This window comes from Falco naumanni, chromosome 4 (genome assembly GCF_017639655.2).
Source record: "Falco naumanni isolate bFalNau1 chromosome 4, bFalNau1.pat, whole genome shotgun sequence".
Taxonomy (NCBI): domain Eukaryota; kingdom Metazoa; phylum Chordata; class Aves; order Falconiformes; family Falconidae; genus Falco; species Falco naumanni.
In genome coordinates, this window is record NC_054057.1 from 44,040,615 (window position 1) to 44,060,125 (window position 19,511).

General features: G+C 41.6%; 1 protein-coding gene across 2 annotated transcripts in view; it reads left to right on the plus strand.

Moving 5' to 3' along the window:
* Nucleotides 1-19,511, plus strand: part of GPR158 (G protein-coupled receptor 158) — a 209,335-nt gene that overhangs the window by 179,650 nt on the left and 10,174 nt on the right. For both annotated transcript variants that reach the window (XM_040592584.1, XM_040592585.1), the window contains exons 7-8: nucleotides 4,130-4,368; nucleotides 16,859-16,997. In XM_040592584.1, the coding sequence (XP_040448518.1) occupies nucleotides 4,130-4,368; nucleotides 16,859-16,997 (378 nt within the window). The remainder of the gene's footprint in view (nucleotides 1-4,129; nucleotides 4,369-16,858; nucleotides 16,998-19,511) is intronic.

Below are 19,511 nucleotides of genomic sequence, written 5' to 3' on the forward strand. Positions count from 1 at the left end.
TTTTCTGTTTGCAGGACAGATTATTGATATGACATGAAAATGTAGTATGGTTTTCTTTATTTTCTAAGACTGTACACTACATGTTAGTGTAGAAGGATGTAATTTCTACAGCAGCAGCCACATGCTTTGCTTGCTGTTTTCAAGCTGGTGATCCCAGCCAGTCCTGTGTACCAGCATGCTCTGTCCCCCTGCTTCAGATCCATTTGCAGCATCACTTCTCTTCCTGGCTGCTGGGCTTCCCTTGGCTCTCCAGCTCTCAGTGTTTTCAACCAAGCCCTCACCTTGTCCATTTTTATGGAGCCAGACACCCCACAAAAACCCTCAGACCATATAGCTTAACCCTCCCCAGACCTGATGGTGCAGCCAGCAGTTGGGAGTTGCCTGCAGTGGTCTCCAGGCAGTTAATTCAGTCTGTACTGTGCCTGCTGTTTACTCTGTAAAAAGGATGGCTATTGCATATCAACTTTAACGCTGTCTGTAGGTCAGAGCTTTGCTTGAAGGTAGCTGTATCTTCCAGCAAGGCAGGTAGAGCACATTGCAGTGTACTCTCTGATCTGCCTGTAAACAGAGCTCGTGACACGTCACTGAAAATGATTGTTTGATTATCCAACAACAGCACGTAAAAGTGGGTTGCATATGCTGAATGGTTTTAGCTGGGAGAAGTGCTGGAATATGCTGAGGAAGATGGTTAAGTTTCCTCTTCTGCCTTAGATCAGAGACCACATGAATCAAACAGTGCCCTAAAGCTTCTACTGTGTCGCTGCCTCGCATTTTGGGGGTAGATGGGGCAGGAGGAGGAATCTTCCCAGTTGATACTGCCTTACTTGATACTCATAATTAAGCATTAATTTGCTCAGGGATTTGAGTCTAGAACTACATCTGTATTAATAAATCAACTAGCATCAGAGAACATTGCTGAGTGCTGGAACTCTGTCCTCTGTCCTGCTGAATTGGTTTAGTGGTCCCTGGCCTGGCCTTGGCCAGTGCTAACTTGAATGCTCCCAAACCGTTTCCCAGCATGGTTCAGGAGCTGGCACAGGCCATTGCAGCAGGCAGTTTGCATGCAGCCGCCCTGTGTTGGAGTGTAATAGCATAGATGCCAGCTGTTCTGTGCCGGTTGGCATTGGTGCCGGGGACAGCCCTGGGCATATTGGATTTCCTAGTATAGATGCAGCCCACCAGCTCCACTTCTTACCTCCCTGTGAGAAATCTCTCTCATTTGTTCAGTACCTAGTTCAACCCAATATGTAGATAGAGAACAGTGCGAAAAAGGGGGACTGAGCGTTGTCTGTCCGGAAGTCAGGGCAGGGATTTGAACCAAGAACTCCCCAGTTTTGTGATGGAGGGTGCCAGTCATTAGGCAATGCGTGTTTAATGAAGCAATTTGGTCTCATATTGTGGCAATTCAACTTTTTTGTGGTGAACTTTGATAGCATATGAGCCAGAGGTACAGGAAGGAAAATGACCCTCCAGCCTGGTGACTAGGCATGCTCTTGGGAGGGGAGTCTCCTGGGCACTGGCCTCTGCTTTGATACATATTCAATAATACATAGGAGATGAGAGAAGATGGAGCACGTCGGCCAGCGTTGAGGCGGTGAGCGATGCAAGTTTGGATTCACATTGCGGTAGGAATATGAAGGGATTGCAACTCTCAAGCTCATGTTCTGGTTGAGTACTTTTATGCCACAGCCTCTGGAAAGGAGATTTTCAATGCTACAAATCCAACCCAGCATTCCTTACAGCTTCTCAGGAAAAAAAAATTGAAAAAAAGATTTGTAAATGTTGTGTTACATGTAGGCCTATATTTCCAAGGCAGTTGTTGGGAGCAGACACTTATTTTTGTGAAAAAGACAAGAAAAAAAGAAAGGTGGTTTGATCCAGATTGGAGGGGGTTTGACTGCTGTACTGCAAAATGGTACTTGTTTCTCTGTGCTTAGATCAATAAGATAAGGGCAGCCCACTCCCCTCCCTTAGAAAGCTGTCTCAAAATCAGCCCTTAATGACTTAGTGCTGGAAAAAAATGTAATGGTCCTGCCTTGTTATATCCTGAAAAGGCTCACATGTTGGCTTTCAGTAGAATCATCAAGAATTGGCTGTGGAGAGCCAAAAGACAAAGAAAATTAAAGTTTCTAATAGTCCTCAGCTGCTTAGTATGATTTATCTAATTCTTAAACCTTCATAATTGTACATGATAAGATTTTTCTCAAATGGCAAACTATAGCTGTGAAAAGATGCTTTCCAGTTCACTACATAAAGAATACCTTTTCCTTCACTTCAGAGAAGCTAAATATTGATCAGCATTCACAACAAGGAAGAGGAAAGCCTTCACTTACTGATTTTTAGTCTTCTATAAACAAGGATTTACCAGTGCTGCCCTGGAACAGCAGTGCTGCGGCTGAGCAGTGCAGAGGGAATTTGCCTGCCTTGCCTCTGTGGAGTTTTCTGTCTGTCGTGTCTGAAGTCTTTGGGAAGCTGCTTCCGACATAAAACACTTAGCATCTGTAAAGGGAGAGCAGAACATCTATCAAACATGGAAAGATCAAAAACTGTGACTCCCTGTGGAGTAACCATTGGGAGGGAAACAGCTGAATAATGTCGAACGTATTCAGATCTCTGACTTCACCTAATGCACACTGTGAAGGCTGCGTTTGTAGTCAAACGATGATTCATTTTTATGGATGTGGAAAAGCTTTCGTGCTTCTGCCCTAAAAGACACTGCTTTATTATTTGAGAGGCAACGCCAGTTGCTTCCGCCTTCCCTTAGACAAATATAAGCATAAGTATTAATCTGGATTGTGGGTTTTATTTTTTCTAAAACGGCAGGCCTGGCTGTGGAATGATTTGGGAGGTGGCTTGGTGCTTGAGAGCTGACAAGGGCATTTAAAAACTCACCTTTCTGAAAAAAATCAAGTTCCCTAAACCTCAGTGATAATTTGTCCATTTGTAGATATCAAGAGTAATCACTGGATGTGCTCATGCTTAAGAGTCAGGAACCACTGTGGTTTGGAGGACAAAAATCACTGAAATAGCTCACTTCTTCGCTTTGAAAGGCTTCTCACCCAATCTCTAAAGTAGTCTTCAAACTTCAGCCCATCTGCTTCTAAAGGCTTGGGTATGTGAAAACTGCTGTGGTAGCCTTTCCTCACTGCCCAGCCTCAGTAGCTTGGCAGGGCCACAGCAGAAGCACTGCAGTGGCATTCCCTTGGCCCCCTTTTCTCATAGGAGAACACCAGGAGAAGGTCAGATGCTTCTGGCAGATCCCATGCTGCAGGCAACACGGAGAGAGAGTCTGCACTCTGCAAAGAATCAAACTCCTCCCTATTCCTCAGGCGACCTCTTCGAATTTTGGTTGCCTTGATGCTCTCTGCAGGACCTTTTTGTATTTTAGCAGGTGGTGATGGGTATTAAATGTAGGTGATATTTCCCTGAACAGTTCTTGGTGGGAGTAAACCTATCCTAATAGTAAGTGCAAATATTTTGAAAGTGTTACGTGTTCAGTGGCTGTTACATGGTATGTGTGCCTGACATATGATATGGCTTTTCTTATGATGGTTCTGCCCCAGCTCAAAAAATATGTTGTTGCCTCTAAACAAGTCTGAAACCACTTAATTAGCAAAGCGCCTTCCACAGTTATTTCTATGTGGAGTAGATTGTTGTCTCAGAAGCATCAAATTTGATGGGAAAAATATCCAAGAAGTGCTAATGCTTTCTCTGGAAATAGCACGATGGGGATGAGCAGACAGCCAGCATCAAAACAAAATGAAATCTCACGCATGTAGTTACTATTTTATGGAAATGACCTTCCCTTTTCCAAAGACAGGAGTCTTCCACTGGGAGCTGGAAGGTACAAAACAGCTTGATAACACAGCATGTGAATGCATGTCTCTAACATAAGCATAGCTAATATTTTCTGTTACTGCTGTGTAGCACTCTCGGGGCAGCAATCAGTTCCATTTAAATACGATGAGTATGAAAGTAATAATGTTTCAAATTTCACTCATGTACATACTGTTGGGGAAAGAATGATGATCATTTTTTTTTATTAATCTGATAGTGAAATAAAATGAAAATCTAATTCCTGAAGCACTGCTAGTGCTCTTCTTAATTCTGCACTGTCTAAATTTTTCAGGGTTTTGAAGGTATTCCTGTCCCGAACTGCTCAGCGTATTCCATACATGACAGGTGGGCGAGTTATGAGGATGCTGGCTGTTATTCTCCTGATAGTCTTTTGGTTTCTCGTTGGCTGGACTTCTGCAATAACCCAAAATTTGGAGAGAAACATTCCACTCATTGGCCAAGGGCAAACATCTGACCACCTGATCTTCAATATGTGCCTCATAGACCGCTGGGATTACATGATGGCTGTTGGTATGTTCATTTTCTAGTTATCCTTAATTTCTGAAATAAAGCTTTGTTGCCTTTTCCTTTTTGTTCTTTTAAAATATCTTAAAGTTTTGTCAGACTGCCTAGCACATGAAAAACTTCTAGGGAAATAAAGTATCAGCATATATGTTTTTCAAATGGGCAAAACAAAATATACTGAGACTTCTATGACTTTCAAAGGTTTGTAACTTGGATTGTAGTAATAAAGTGGTGGGTGCTCAAGAAATTTCATCTTTGAAGACAGAAGTTATCTACCTCTTTTAGACTATTAAAGTGAGAAATTATGGCTAGATTATTGGAGGTTTTTGCTTCTGCACCACAGAACTGGGCAGAGCTCTCATGTATGAAGAAGGAAAGAATTTGCAAGATCACTCATTCATAACCTTACAGAAATTAGTATCAAAGTAAAGGGAATAGGAAATTCACATCAAATACCCCAACTTAATGTATTTGTTAGATCTGCTCTCAGTGCTTGGGACAGGCAGGAGATAAAAAATTACACCCTGCAGAACTCATGTCAAGGAGAAAAATGACTCATTTTTGTTTCCTTAATTTTATAACAGACAGCGGATTCCCCGTGCCAGGGTTCAGTTATACAGTATAATGTGCTTCGTCCTGGTGGCCAGACAGCTTCGGTGCTTCTGCATCTAGAGCTGCTGTTTCTAGTACAGCCCAGGTGTGCCACCTACTACCTCAAATACATCAGTGTTTTGAAATCTGAAATATTTCCCTGCTTCCCTCATGAATATCCCACTGACAGAGCTCTGCTGCTGAGGATTAGGGAGAGATAACAGTGGCACCTCCACATGAGAGTGCAGATGAGTGGATGGATAGAAGCAGCCTGGGGGTATGAGGAGTGCTTTCTCTAAGAGTGGTGTACAGAAAGCCAGTGCATGGTAATGCACAGCAGTTTTAAGGGGCAAAACATTGCTCCCAGCTTCACCAAGGACTTTGCATGGCTCTGAGGTGCCCCTGTGCTCTGTTTTTCTCTCCTTCATGTAAGATCTCAGAGGCAGTCAGGCACACTGGCAGCCCATGTGTCAATATGCTCACTGGTAAACCATGCAGAGAGAAGTATGGAGTATGTTTTGAAATCTGTCTCAATTTGGGCCCTTTTGGAGGGGTGTGCTCATAAAATACAAGTACGCTTTACAGTAATGGAATAGAACTATTGCCAGACATGATGTAAAATTAATAACAAAAGAGAATGAAATGCAAACACTTGATGATGTCATCTGCACTAACCCATTTTGCATCAAATTGTTACTGCATTTCACAGTCAGTACTACAGTGTAGTTTTAATAAAACTTTGATAGTTTTATTTGCTTATTTGTTAGTTTTGATAGTTTGATAGTAGTGGTTGTTGCACAATGCAAACAAATGTCTTTATTCCCTGGATTTTATAGCTATGGTAGTATAGTGATTAGCAACTCAGATCTTAATACTAATCATGATCAATAGTGCCTTTTTGGTAAGAAATTGCGTAAGTTGCTCTCTGTCTAGTGTTGGAAAAAACAAGGATCATTTTTTAAGGTATATTTACATTTAGAGGGGGTTTTACTGTTTTTCAAAATACACTCAAGGGCAGTAGAGGCAAAGCCAGCTCTTGAGCCTGAAAAAAATTGGGAAGAATTTCTTATGTTCTGTCATTTTGCCTTCTTACCCAAACTACCATATAAGCAGAGTCATGTTTGTGCAAGTCTTTAGTAAACTGTGCAGCCATATTAGTGGTACCAGGAGATGTACATCTGCAGGTCTGTACTAACATGTGCGTGTGTATATATATGTATTTAGTTTTTATATATATATTTGTGTGTGTGTATGCACTTCAATTGATGTTTTTAATTGTTAATAGCAGTCTGAAAAGCTTACAGACAGTAGGAACTAGGTCTAAAATTCGATGATTTCATCTCAGAGATATGTCAGGAGAAATACCCGTAACACAGAACCCCTTTTAGTCTTATAACTGACAGGGAGCAGCTTGCAAAAGATTCTATGTGATGATTTAATTGATAGATTATGATACTTGATTTAAAATGCTAGAATAAAAATGCTGGATGATAATTTATGAAAGGCTTATTTCATTTAATTTAGTCAGGCATCGTATTTTATATAAAACTAGTGACTATTTTGGAATATATTCTGACACCTGTAGCCCTAGCTGGAATACCTCCCTGTTTCATTCAGTTGTCAATGCTTTACTGAAATGCAGAAAGGGAATTTTCAAGGTCACAGATTAGTGAAGTGAGAATTAACAAGGCTCTGTTAGAAAGTTGTAATGAGATGAATCCTTTATGCTACTGGAGATTATTGGAGTTAGGATTTATGAAGCATTTTCCACACTAATCATGCTACTTAGGCTCTATCTCTGGAGGCTTTTATTATGGTGAATGTTTTATATTTGTATTTCCATTAAGTTTAAGAGGATGCTCTCTGTAAGGGAAGTAGGGACTTAGACACAAAGGCTGTCACCATTTGTAGCATTGCCTCTGTACTCTGATACGCTGATGAGAAAAAATAATTATTCAGTAAATCTGATTTTATCTACATAACATAGTGTAAGTTAGTATGCATTTTCCTTGAGGTTGGATACTTGTGGGTTACTTGCCTAGATTCTTTTATTTCCTTTGTGTTTGTTTCTGCATCACTTTCAAGGTTGGGGCATCTGTCTCATTGACAAGCCGTGGCTGTTTCGACAATCTGAGATTTTAGAGAAGGACCCGAGGGCTTGAAAACGCCTTTTTCTATGGCCTGAATATATTCTATACATCTACCTGTCACAAACAGATTCCAGGTGGGGGAAAAAAATCAAGTGATAAACTTTGGGTACCTAAGGACTTGCAGGGTCACAAACCAAACCATTATTCTTTGCCCTGAGGGAAAATCATGTAAGTGAAACAGATAGCAGCACAGGATTTAAAACAACTTCCCAGAAACTGGGGGAAAAAAAAGCAAAATTGTAAGTTTAATGAGCAAAGCCCTAGGCAGGAGGGAAGGGAAGGCTGAGAGATACACGTGTGCACAAACACAAGTAAAAAGCAGGGGTGAAATCTCAGCAGGTAGATGTTCCTGGCTCCAGCAGGGCCAGGGTTTCACCCAGCACAGACAGGGTTTGAACTATAGTTCTTAAAAATCCCCCCAGGCCTTCTGTGTGTGGTTTTCAATGTTTTATTGAAACCAGAAGTGAATGACAGGTAGTAACTAAGCACAGGGAGGTGTTTTTCCCCAGCACCTGTTTGATTCCCAGCTGGCAGGAGCTGTGCTGCTTCCACGCAGCTGGCCTGAGCTGCTGCCATAGCCCACTAATCGGTGCGTCATGCTTTGGGTCTTGGGCATCAAGAGGATTTCAAACACAAGGATGCATCATGATTACTGCATGCCCTCAGCCAGGGAAAGGAACAAAGTGAGCATTTCAGACTGTTCCCAAAAGAATTTCCTCCCACTGTTCATACACTGATACTTAACATATATAATCTTTGCATCTAAAGAGGGCATGAGCTGCCAGGACAGGCTCTGACAAATTGGGCATTAAGGCTGCCTATACAGTTTTGAGCTAGGGCATTGTAATACAACCTTATGAGGCCATTTATTAGATTTTCTACAGGCCTTCTGCTGTATTCAGTGAATGAGGGAGTATTATTTCTCTTTATAATCCCCATTTGATGTGGCCCTGTGCCATATTCAGGGTATATTGTTCAAAGCACCCAATGAATAAAGAACAGTTTGTTTCCAAATGGGCTTTTTTAAGCTGTGTTCTCCTTAGCATCGATGTGCAAAGATTAAAGCCAAAATTGTCAACAGTAGCTATCCATTTTGAGTGTCCATCTTGAGACATCTAGGGACTGGTTTTTCAGAGTTCTGTTTATAGCCCCTCTGTGTGAAAAGCACAACCAGGAGGCGCTTGTTAGAATTCAGCACTGATGAGGATCTGGCTTCAGTCTCCACATTCAATACTCAGAAAATGTATCATGTAAAAATAGTGATCACTTGTGAAAAGCTTATTCTAAGTGACAAGACCAGGGCTGTATAAAATATTTGCAGCAGAAATAGGAAAAGAATCCTGTTTTACGAAGATGACTTCAGCTCTGTCCCTGTCCTGTTTGTAACCCACTCCTCCTGCCACCATGTACGCCTCTTTTATAGCCCACATCACCAATACTATGTGGTTTATGTCCCTTGTCTCTAGGATATGGTAAATCTGGAAGAGGTATGGGAAAGAGCGATGAAGACGATGAGTGGTGCTGGAACCCTCAAGCTGAGCAGTTTGGGTTGCATTACCCTGCAGTAACGTTGCTTTTTCTTGGAATCCATTACATATGTATTGGGTTTGCATGGCTAGGTTTGGTAGCGGGGGGCTACAGGGGCAGCTTCTGTGAGAAGCTGCTAGAAGCTTCACCCATGTCCAATGGAGCTAATGCCAGCTGGCTCCAAAATGGACCTGCCACTGGCCAAGGCTGAGCCCATCAGTGATGGTGGTAGCACCTCTGGGATAGCATATTTAAGAAGGGGGAGGAAAACCTGCACAACAAATTGCAGCTGGAGAGAGGAGTGAGGCTGTGAGAGCAGCAGCCCTGCAGCCCCCCAGGTCAGCGCAGGAGGAGGCAGGAGCAGCTCCAGGTGCCGGAGCAGATTCCCCGGCAGCCCCTGGTGAAGCCCACGGTGAGGCAGCTGTGCCCTCAGCCAGGGAGGTTCATGGTGGGGCAGATCCCCACCTGCAGCCCATGGAGGACCCCACGCCAGAGCAGGGGGATGCCTGAAGGAGGCTGTGACCCCGTGGGAAGCCCGTGCTGGGGCAGGTTTGCTGGCAGGACTTGTGTCCCATGAGGGACCCACACTGGAGCAGTCTGTTCCTGAGGGACAGCACCCTATGGAAGGTACACACGCTGGAACAGTTAATGGAGAACGGCAGCATGTGGGAAGGACTCACGTTGGAGAAGTTCATGGACGGCTGTCTCCTGTTGGAAGGACCCCATGCTGGAGCAGGGAAAAGTGTGAGGAGCCCTCCCCCTGAGGAGGAAAGAGTGGCAGAGACAATGTGTGATGAACTGACAGTAACACCCGTTCCTGTCCCTCTGCTCCACTTGGGGGGTGGAGGTAGAGAATTCAGGAGTGAAGTTAAGCCAGGAAAAAAGGGAGGGATAGGGGGAAGGTGTTTCTAAGCTTTGGGTTTATTTCTCTTTACCCTACTCTGATATGAATGGTAATAAATTAATTTCCCCAAGTCGGGTCTGTTTTCCCCATGATGATAATTCCTGAGTGATCTCCCTGTCCTTATCTCGACCCGTGAGCTTTTCGTTATTTTTCTCCCCCTCTCCATCTGAGGAGGGGAGCAATAGAGCGGTGTTGGCGGGCACCTGGCACCCAGCCAAGGTCAAACCATCACAGGTGAAGATCTGTAGCCTTCATTTAGGCACTATTTCTATGAAGTATTTCTGCTAAGGAAAGCATATTTGGGTTGCCTTAGCTGCATGTTTATGCACTGGGAAATGCCATATTTAGATGCTTCTACAAGCCACTTATGGGAGGGGATGGCTTTGGGAGAGACTGGAAGATGCTCTGACTTCTTGTCTTTGCACCACCCTTTTTGGAATCCACTTCTTGTACTGCTCCAAGTCTTTCCAGCCCTTCAAAAAGTACTTTGGATACCATTGGCATTTGCTTGCATTCCCTTTAAGATGTGAGAGAAGAGGTCCCACACTCAGCTTGCTTTCAGCTGCTGGTGGTAGATCTTTCTGATCCTCTTTCATCCACACGCAAGTGAAGAGGGTGATGGGGCACATGGAGACAGAAGAGTGGCCAGCTACTTTAACAGTGGGCTATGGAAGGAATGAGGCAGGACAGCACATCTGTGTCGAGGAAGGAATAAAACCGTAAGAACTAGAAGTGCAGAAATTAAGGGAGTCCCTAGAGGCTGTAGACCTGAGTGCTGGTATATGTTTCATGCAGTGAGGCACACAGGCATGTTACTCACACTCGTCAGCGGGTATGTCTCCACTGCCAGCAAAAGCCATCTCTAGGTCACCCTCAAGCCATAGGGCCCACAGATCGTGTGTCAGCTTGTCCCTTGTGTCACTTCAAGTAGACCTGCAAGGCAGTCGTGTGGCTGTGTGGGGGATGGAGTGTGCTGTGCCCCCCACCAGCCCCTGGATCCCTGCTCTTCTCTCTCAGCCTCGCACAGCCACAGGCCATGGAAGTTCTGGTAGAAAAATAAAGTCAGGATTTGGCACCATTAATTCTTTCTCCACACATAGGTCTCTATATTGCTGTGCCTAGCTAATTAAAATGATGCTGAGATATGGTGAAAGAGACAAATAAACCTCTGGTAATTTATATTTTGCTAGGAATAACTCAATACTAAAGAGTTCTACATGTAATCACAGTTCATTGAAATCTATGAAAATCCTTTCAGTTGAAGAAAAAGACTTCTATGAGATGGTGCAGCTCTCCAGGTGGGAGATTGGACGCAGTGAGGCAGAAAGAGACTGCACTGGCTGGCAACACAGGAGCAATTGAGGACACAGTTTTTCTCCTGTTTTAAAATGGTGCATGCTCGACTCCAGCTGGCACCCTGAGTGAATGAACGGATGGAAGAGCCGTGCTTCCAGATCTGCAGCTCACTTAGTTTTAGTAAAAGGGATTTAAAATGTAGACATTAGTCTGATGGAATGAAGTGTAATGGAGAAGTAGATGATTTGTTGTAGCTCTGTTACGGATGTAAGTAGAGTTATAATCAGTAATTTGTGTCCAAAACCTGAGGAAAAAAATGGTTTAACTGTTGAAACAGTACTGTTTTGCCAACAGTGCCAAGTTCAGAATACCGAATGAACTTAGCCAAGTTGCAGCTGTAATGAGCTTTCCCTTGTTAGTGCAAGGAGAAGAGGCAGAGCGCATCACTGTCTCTGGAGAGCATTGGCCAGTTCTGGGCTTACAATGGTACTTTTTAAGCAAATGAGTGTGTTCAGACATAGAACATCATACAGAGTCATGAAAACGGGCTTTACTCTTTCAGGGGTGTCTTCTTTTTGCAAGTAGCTTTTGGACAGCAGAGTGCAGGTGAGCACAGGGATGGGTATCCTGGCTCCAGGGAGCTCCTTTCAGCAGTGCTGCCCACAGCCATCTCCACCACAAGGCTGGCCTGAAGCAGCACAAGAGGAAGGCATTTCTGGCAGGGTAGGAGCACTGCGAAGCAACCGGGACAACCTGAAATAACTCACTTTTCTTTCCCAACCGTGGCGGGAAGGAAACTCACAGTTTAGGATTTAAGCTTTTCACAAGTGTGGGTACATTTATTTCTGTAGTCATCTTGGTGTGGCAGGGTGGAGTTATCCCCGTTTTACACAACCAGAGCTGAGGCACAATATGGTCCATTTAATCTGGGTGTCCATTTTGCAATGCCTTTGGCTCAGTTACAGAGCTTAATCAAATCTCTGTATAACACGTTATGTATGGTCTCACTGGCTACAAATACAGCCCTGTGTGCTTGGTTCTGCTGCAAATCACAGCAAAAATGCCTAGGCTGGCACCCAAATAGCAAGAGAAATGCTCTCTGGTAAACTCTGCAAAGTTTGGCTTGGGTGGGGACTTTTTTCATGTGCACAGGTGTAGAAGAATTATAGATGAATGAGGCAGGTTAATTAACATTGATAATATACAGCTGTGGGCTTGCTTCAGGGGTGGTGGGTTGGCTGATGTGGACAAGGTGCAGCTGTGGCTGGTTCCTGCTAAGTAGTTAAATAGTTCTAAGGGGTGTGGAAGAAGAGCACTGGATGAAGAGAGACCTAGAAGAAGGAGCGGGAGGTGAGAGAGAGAATGTACCCCACACCCCGCATGGAGGAGGGGGCCTGGATGAGGAGAGGCTGGCTGGAAGAGGAGCCCGGAGAAGGAAGACTCTGCATGCAGCAGAGGCAAGAAGCAGGGTGGGTTGGCCTGAAGAGGATGGAGAAACAGCACGGACAGTAGATGAACTGTTGAAACCTTGTGGGGGTTGGTGGCTGTGCTGGGGCAAGGTGTGGGAGCTACTTATTGGAGTTAACCTGGTGTGGGATGGTATAAAAGCATTGTTGCAGCCGGCTGGTTTTGATAGTGCTGTGACACACAGGAGCTTGAGGTACTAAGTTAGAATTCAGTTGTGCCTACGCACAAGAGCGCTTGTGCACTTTCTCCTGCAGCCTTTTCTCTCATTCAGTAGATGTCTAAATGCATAAATTGCATTTATTACAGGGCCTTCTTCATTAGCCAACCTTGATTTATCTCTAGGATTGCTCTGTCAAGTGCATTGAGTCTGGTCTCTTAAGAAATGATATAGTTAACTGAAGATTGTGTATGCGAAAGAGAGCAAGTTAAGGAGGCTGCATATGTGGTAGTGTTATTGTGGTGCTGTCCAAGTCTTAGAGACAGCAGAGCTGTAGAAGTAAGGACGAAGTACTTTCTGAAGGCCTCTAGGATGAGCTGGTGTGTAAGCCATGTTCAAAAATCCAGCTTCACGTTTCTTGATTTTTTGTGTTTCCTTATATAATCTTTGCTGTTTTGAATCCAGTTTTTCTTACCTCTCCAGAAGTCATGCCCTTGCTGCCTTTACTCCATTTGTCATCTGTGAGTGTTCTCTTCCCTTTACCCACTCAAGTGTAAGGAGGCTCTCGGTGACTCTTCCAAATCTTGAAAGAGAGGAAGGAGACTTTGGTCACTGCTTTCAGTTCATCATGTCTTGCTTTGCAGTTCTGTGCAGTCAGGCGAAGTACCAACATCTGCAGGGCAGGCAGTGAGCGAGGATATGGATTAACACAGGAATTTGCTTGTACTGGGGGTGGGACAGGTGGAAGCAGGTCAATGTGACACAACTTGGCTAATGGACACTGGAAGAAAATGTCACAGAGACTGTCTCTGGACACGGCTTTGCCTTGTATGGGCTTTAAATATGGAAAAAATAATTTGCAACAGAAAACTGTGTGTTTAGTAAAACCTAATAAATATATTAACTTGGATCTTCTGAAGAAGTTTTGAGTCAGTAATACTGACCCTGAGTCTGTCCTTTTCTATACAGCAGATACATATCGCAAACTGTGAACATATATCGCTGTCCCTCATTATCAGAAGTTGCAGAATATGAGCAATGGCCAAAACAAATCCGAAGTGAGCAGACGTGGCACACTCTTAGTTGTAACAGGCCAGTGGCATCAGGCATGAGCCTGGTGCAGTGCATTAGATGACCATGCTGAGTGTTTCAAAATGCTTCATTTTCTAAAAGCATGATGGGCATTGCAAGCAAAAGGAACAATCGTGGGTTTTGGACACCAAAGAATATAACTAAGCATGTTGATTAGATAGTGCAAAGACCAGATTAAAGGTTATATGGTAAGAAATAAGCAGTGACTAAGACCTATTTAAAGATTAATTCATTTATGCACATGACATATTGAGGTCACATTATGTTTTCATATCTACATGCATTTATGCCTTTAAATCAATTGTGCCTTTTCTCACTCTGTGATGTATCAGAGATTTGCACCCAAAATCTGAATGCCTGGTTTGTACATTACAGAATAGCTACTGCAAGTTTTTTCAGAGCTCTTTTAAGCTTTATTTTTTTTTTTTTGCCTTCACATTTTCTGTCCAGATAGCTGTTGACAGCTCTCTCTCCTAGGAGTTCCCATCATTCTTCAGAAGGGGAAAAGGTGTTTCTTGTTCTTGTGCTTAATACACAAAATGGTCTAATTTATAAGCCTTATGATAAATTGTACTTAAAGGAGCAAGATCATGTGTTTTGTGCTTTGAGTTTGGTTTTGGCAGGTTTGCAGTATGCTAAGATAATCCTTTAGTGGTCAGGAAGTCACCCTTCTACACCAGCCTTTTAATGCAAAATGATTCAGCAAGCCAAATAGAAATTTCTTATCACATCTCAGATTTTAATCTTTAAAGATATTTGGTGCAAAATAGTCACTAGTGTGCTATAGGCAGAACTAAGACCTCAGAGATGAGTGGCACGTAAGAACCTTGCTGCATGGTGGCCAGACATGTTCTGTTATCCAATCTACGTATTTGAAGTTAGTTATATCTGTGTTTTTCATTGGTGTAATAATGTGTCACCTTATTTTATACTGAGAAACCAAAAAGGCCATATAAAAAATGCAGCACAATTGTATAACACCTTCAGATTTTTGTTACAAACTGCACTAACAGTCTGTAGCTAATTATATGAACTTGATTTCCCTCCTCAAGCACAGCTTGTACATGATACATTTAAGCTGTGTAATTAGTGGCTCGGATAATAAATTGGTTTTCTATCAGTCTGTTTTGTTTGTTACTGCTAATGCAATTATTGTAATGTTGGGCTTAGCAAGTATAGGAACTCTGTTATTTTACCTTGTGTTTTAAAAGCTATTTCCTATTTGTGTTGCATACCAGATGTCACACTAATTATTATCTGCAGACAGGAATGCCAACTGTGCTCTAAATATAAAGCTTTTATAAAAGCATTATGCATTAAATGGTGCAAGCTACTGTTATGCTCCAGTATATTAATACTTTGAAATCTCCCTTTGTTGTCTTAGGAACTCCTTGTAACTATGATTGTGAAACTGAAAACTATGAAATTTTCAGAATTGATCAGATCCAGAGATCAAATGCTACCTTCATTCCTGCTTAGCCCAGCTCATTGAAAATGTTTTTTATTATGGAGATGTGGCTTTTTCACTTACTGTCTGAGATACCTGTATACAAATCTGTAAACAAAATAAAATTAATTCTTGTAAATCTTCAAACTTAGAGCAGATTTGTTCTAAAAATAAGCAAAATTTGGCCCACACTCCATATTTTAAGTAGGAATTCCTTCAGCACGTGGAGTTTTATACATGGATTTTCATCCTTTTAAAAGCCCAACTTTTTCAAACTCTCAGCTTGTGTTAACACTTATAACTGGTGTTTTCAGTCAGTGAGAGACTTGATGCTCTTCTCGCTTCAGTTGAGGAAGAGAAAGAAGAATGGACCAGGGGTAGTTTAGTGGAGTATGCCTGTTATTTCACAATTAGCTCATCTATTCAGTTCTGCTGCTATTGTTGGGGTTTTTACTGCAGGTGGACTTTGGATGAAAGGCAAAAGGAGAGGAAATAGGCTCCCTGGCATGTTCTGGGGAATACCTGCTGAGCCATATTAGTAAGAGTTTCCACAGAACACAGGACAGTAAGACAGTGATTTGGCTTTAGCAACCTCATTCTACCCATTTTCTTCTTTTCAATTTCTTTTAAATCAATACGGAGCAATTAAAGCTATAAGTTACAGTGCTTTTGAAGAGCAGTACATTTCAGTGCCATGGTTCTTGGTATGCAAGGCAACTGCACTTAAAAGACAAAACTCAAAAATGCTAACATTTGTAAAGGAGCCTTTAAGCTTATTTCAGTGAAGCAAAACTTGTATTCTACTTGCTCAGAGAAGACTTCAGGAGCAAGATGGATTGGGAGGTCATTCCTGTGTAGGTGTTTTTAAGAAACAAGAGTAACGGACTTCACTGGTACCATATCTACTTATCTAGGAATGAAATGGAAGTGGGCACACAGTTTGCCCAAACCCGGAGTAGGGGTCTAACACGGAACCGCACGCTGCTGGATAACACTCAGACGCTTCCAGCCATTGTTAACCCAGATGGCAAGGCAAGCGGGACAGGCACCAGCTCTACTCATAGCTAGATGGCAGAGCTGTGGGGTTTTTTCTGGGAGTTTATTCAAGATGGGTATGAAATAATTTCATTTGTATCAAAATCAAAATGATGTCGCAGCAGACTGTCCAGTGGAAGCTGAAGTCGAAGTACGGCTGGGTGCAGATGAGTTAGCCCTAACAGGATAGTTTGCACTGATCCTGACCCTTTACTCTTTTCTTCCTTTATTCATTTTTCTCCTAACAGAGAGAAACACGTCATTTATTATAATTACATTAGACCTTCAGAAATGACTCACCATATTATGGGCACCAGCAGAATTCACCATCATGAACAGAGGAGGTTTTTTAACCCCAAATATATTCTTATATCTGAGTTATAAACCTTTGAAATGATACTGTTGTCTTAAAAATCTTGTAGTCTGGTAGTAGCACCAGTATCTGCCTCTATTACAAGAACCAGAGCTACAAATAAAAATTCTTGTTGTCTTAAGTGATGTCAAACTTCTGTAGAATCAATTTAACAAGCAAGCAAGACGTTATTAGACATTGTCTTAAAGCTTGTCAATTGAAAAACTGAAACACCGTGAATGCAAAGGTTCCTGATCTCAAAAAAAGAAATGCGTGAAATTATAACCAAATGTATCATGTACAGTGATGGTATCTGAAAGAGTTTGAATACCTGTGTGTCTACATATATACATGTATGAGCATATATTGTCTTTGCATAGATATTCACACATACAGAAGATACTATAATACTTCAAATTTCCTTCCTTTTTTATCTATAAAACTAATTGCAAATTATTTCTTTTTGTTCTTCTCACAGCTGAATTTTTATTCCTCTTGTGGGGTGTTTATCTCTGCTATGCAGTGCGGACAGTTCCATCAGCATTTCATGAGCCACGTTATATGGCTGTTGCAGTTCACAATGAGCTCATTATCTCTACTATATTCCATACAATTAGGCAAGTGATCCATAGATCTAGTAATTAACTATTTATCTTTCAGGTTTCATATGGTGCAACTTAAAATGGGTGAATGTGATAGGATGCATAATGGCAGGTCTCATAAATATTTAATTCTGCATAATTAAGTGATTATTAAACTTAAAACTGCTCCTATAGGATTCAAGAATATGTACAGTCAACTTGTTAATTGTATAAACAGGGTTTTTTTCAGTACAGCTAGCTGATATGTTCTTGGATAAAAGTTCAGTATATATGATAAATTAGATATAGCAAAACTATTGTCTGTCTTCAGTCATCTACATACTGCTCACTGGTTTGTATCCCTAGAAAAACAGCAGGTAAGAATGTTGGTTTATATGAACTTTTGCTGGTGTGTAACACATTGGTGAGATGCAGCGCTCCGTTAAGATAACTGTAGTGGTTTGTGCATGAAGCATAGTGTTGTACATGCTGACATAAAAGATTGTTATGCATATGATGCTGTAACAGTAATGTGAAACGTGTTTCTTACTAAGTTTATAATGAGCTCTACATTTCATACTTCTAAATTACCAGAGTAGTAATAAATAAATAAATAAGGGTCTTTGCCAGAGCTACATGAAAATTTTTATGCCGTCCCTACAGAGTACCCTGTAAAAATGAATTGGTCCTACAAAATTCAAAATAGCAAGATAACATGAATTTCATCTCATCCTGTAAAATATTCTTACGACTTTCTTCTGACATTCTCACACCTTCCTTTGCCTCCTGACAGACCTGATCTACTAAGATTTATTTTTTATTTCTTTTTTACATTGCTCTATTGACAGTTCAAATACTCTTCTCTGTTCCTTCATCTGTCTTGGAACTCACATTTCTCTCTGCCTTCTTGATGTTTGCTTCCGTGAGGCATAATATTTTCTGAGTAAACATCAGCAAAGCCAATCTTTCATCTCTGTTTCTTCCAGGTGCTCTTTTCCCTTATCATTGTTACAAAGTTCACTGCACTTTTCAGGCTTGCAACTTTTTGTTTCCTTCACCTTCTCCTAACCCCATATCTCAACATTCACAAACTCAAAATCTTCTTTATCCCCAACAAAAACATCTGCAAAAATGTTTGAAGTCTGTATTTTATAGAAGCATTTTTCTTTTCATTTGTGATAGATATAAAATTCAGTTACAATAGTTTTGAATTGATTATAACCAGTATGACAGCTTCTCAGTCAAAAATGTCTCCCATTAATTAATTATGGTTCCTAAACCATATTCTGGGCCATGTTAGAAGATATATTTCGGTGCATTAGGAGAGCTTTTACATAGGCTGCAAGTTTCTTTTAACGATAGGAGAGGATGAAAGTAGTCTTGGATTAAAGAGAGGGGCAAAGGGGGAGATATGGCAGTATAATACATGCCTTCTGAAGGAGACACAAAAGCATTAGGTCTTTGCATTTATCCTATTGAGGATCCTGTTCCTTCAGCCTAAGGTCTCCTGATCTTGTTCTTACTTCTTTAAGGAAAAAAAGTACATTTTGTATTGATGCTTTGCCCTGTGATACAAGCTGGTTTGCTGAAGAAATACAATGAACTGTTTAGGGATAGGAATGAATATAATGTAGTGGAAGCATATGATCCCTCTTGAGATTATGTCTATTTCTGTATACACAAGTCTTAATCCAGTCTCTTTGAAGTTCACATTTTTACATATTTTTTTTTCTTCTGTCTTCCCCACCAAGTTCTGGATGTAACTGAAAGAGCTGAAGTGTAAGACTCAGATTTATGTGACATACCTGAATTGTAATGAAGTTGAAAGCACTGGAGCCTTGAAGGACACCTACTATTACAAGGCAGCCGTCCAGTCTGAAAACTGTTGAAGTTCGTATAAGATTGATGTTAGCACTAAGTAAAACCTTGAACTCTTTGCATTTTGGTTTCCTTTAAAAGTATTCTTCCCATTTCAGAAGCAGAGGATTCTTGATTATCTTCAGCATATAAGATCAGCGTAGCATGAAATTTCTGCATTGCTTTTTCTCTTGTATTACTGAGAAAAACAAAATTTATATGGAAAAAAGCTCATTTGAATATAACCCCCATCTCTGCTAGGTCTGAATGGTTGCTACAAATGCTTTTTTGCTTTCAGGGATGTGGAGTGGCTACCTTAATCATGGAAGGGTTTCACACATAAAAACAAGGAAAAAGCTTTCACATAATATGAGGATTGGAGCTGTTAAGGGTTAACAGAATCTGGTGGGCATCAGGACCTGGGAGCTTTCTTCCCTCTCTGATAGATGTGGCTGCTGCTGTTTCCATTCCTTCAAATAGGCGCACAGTCCTAGGTTCTCGATTCTGGAGCCAGTCTAATATCCACCTTTGGGGCCCAAAGACCTTGGGTCTTCCAGATGCAGGTCTCCCGCACGCTGGCTAGTCCAGCCTGAAGTTTGCTCATGAATTGCACATACATATATGCACAACATAGAGAGTGAGATCACATAGACATCAGGAGAATAATTTAATGAGAAGATAGGAGATATTGCA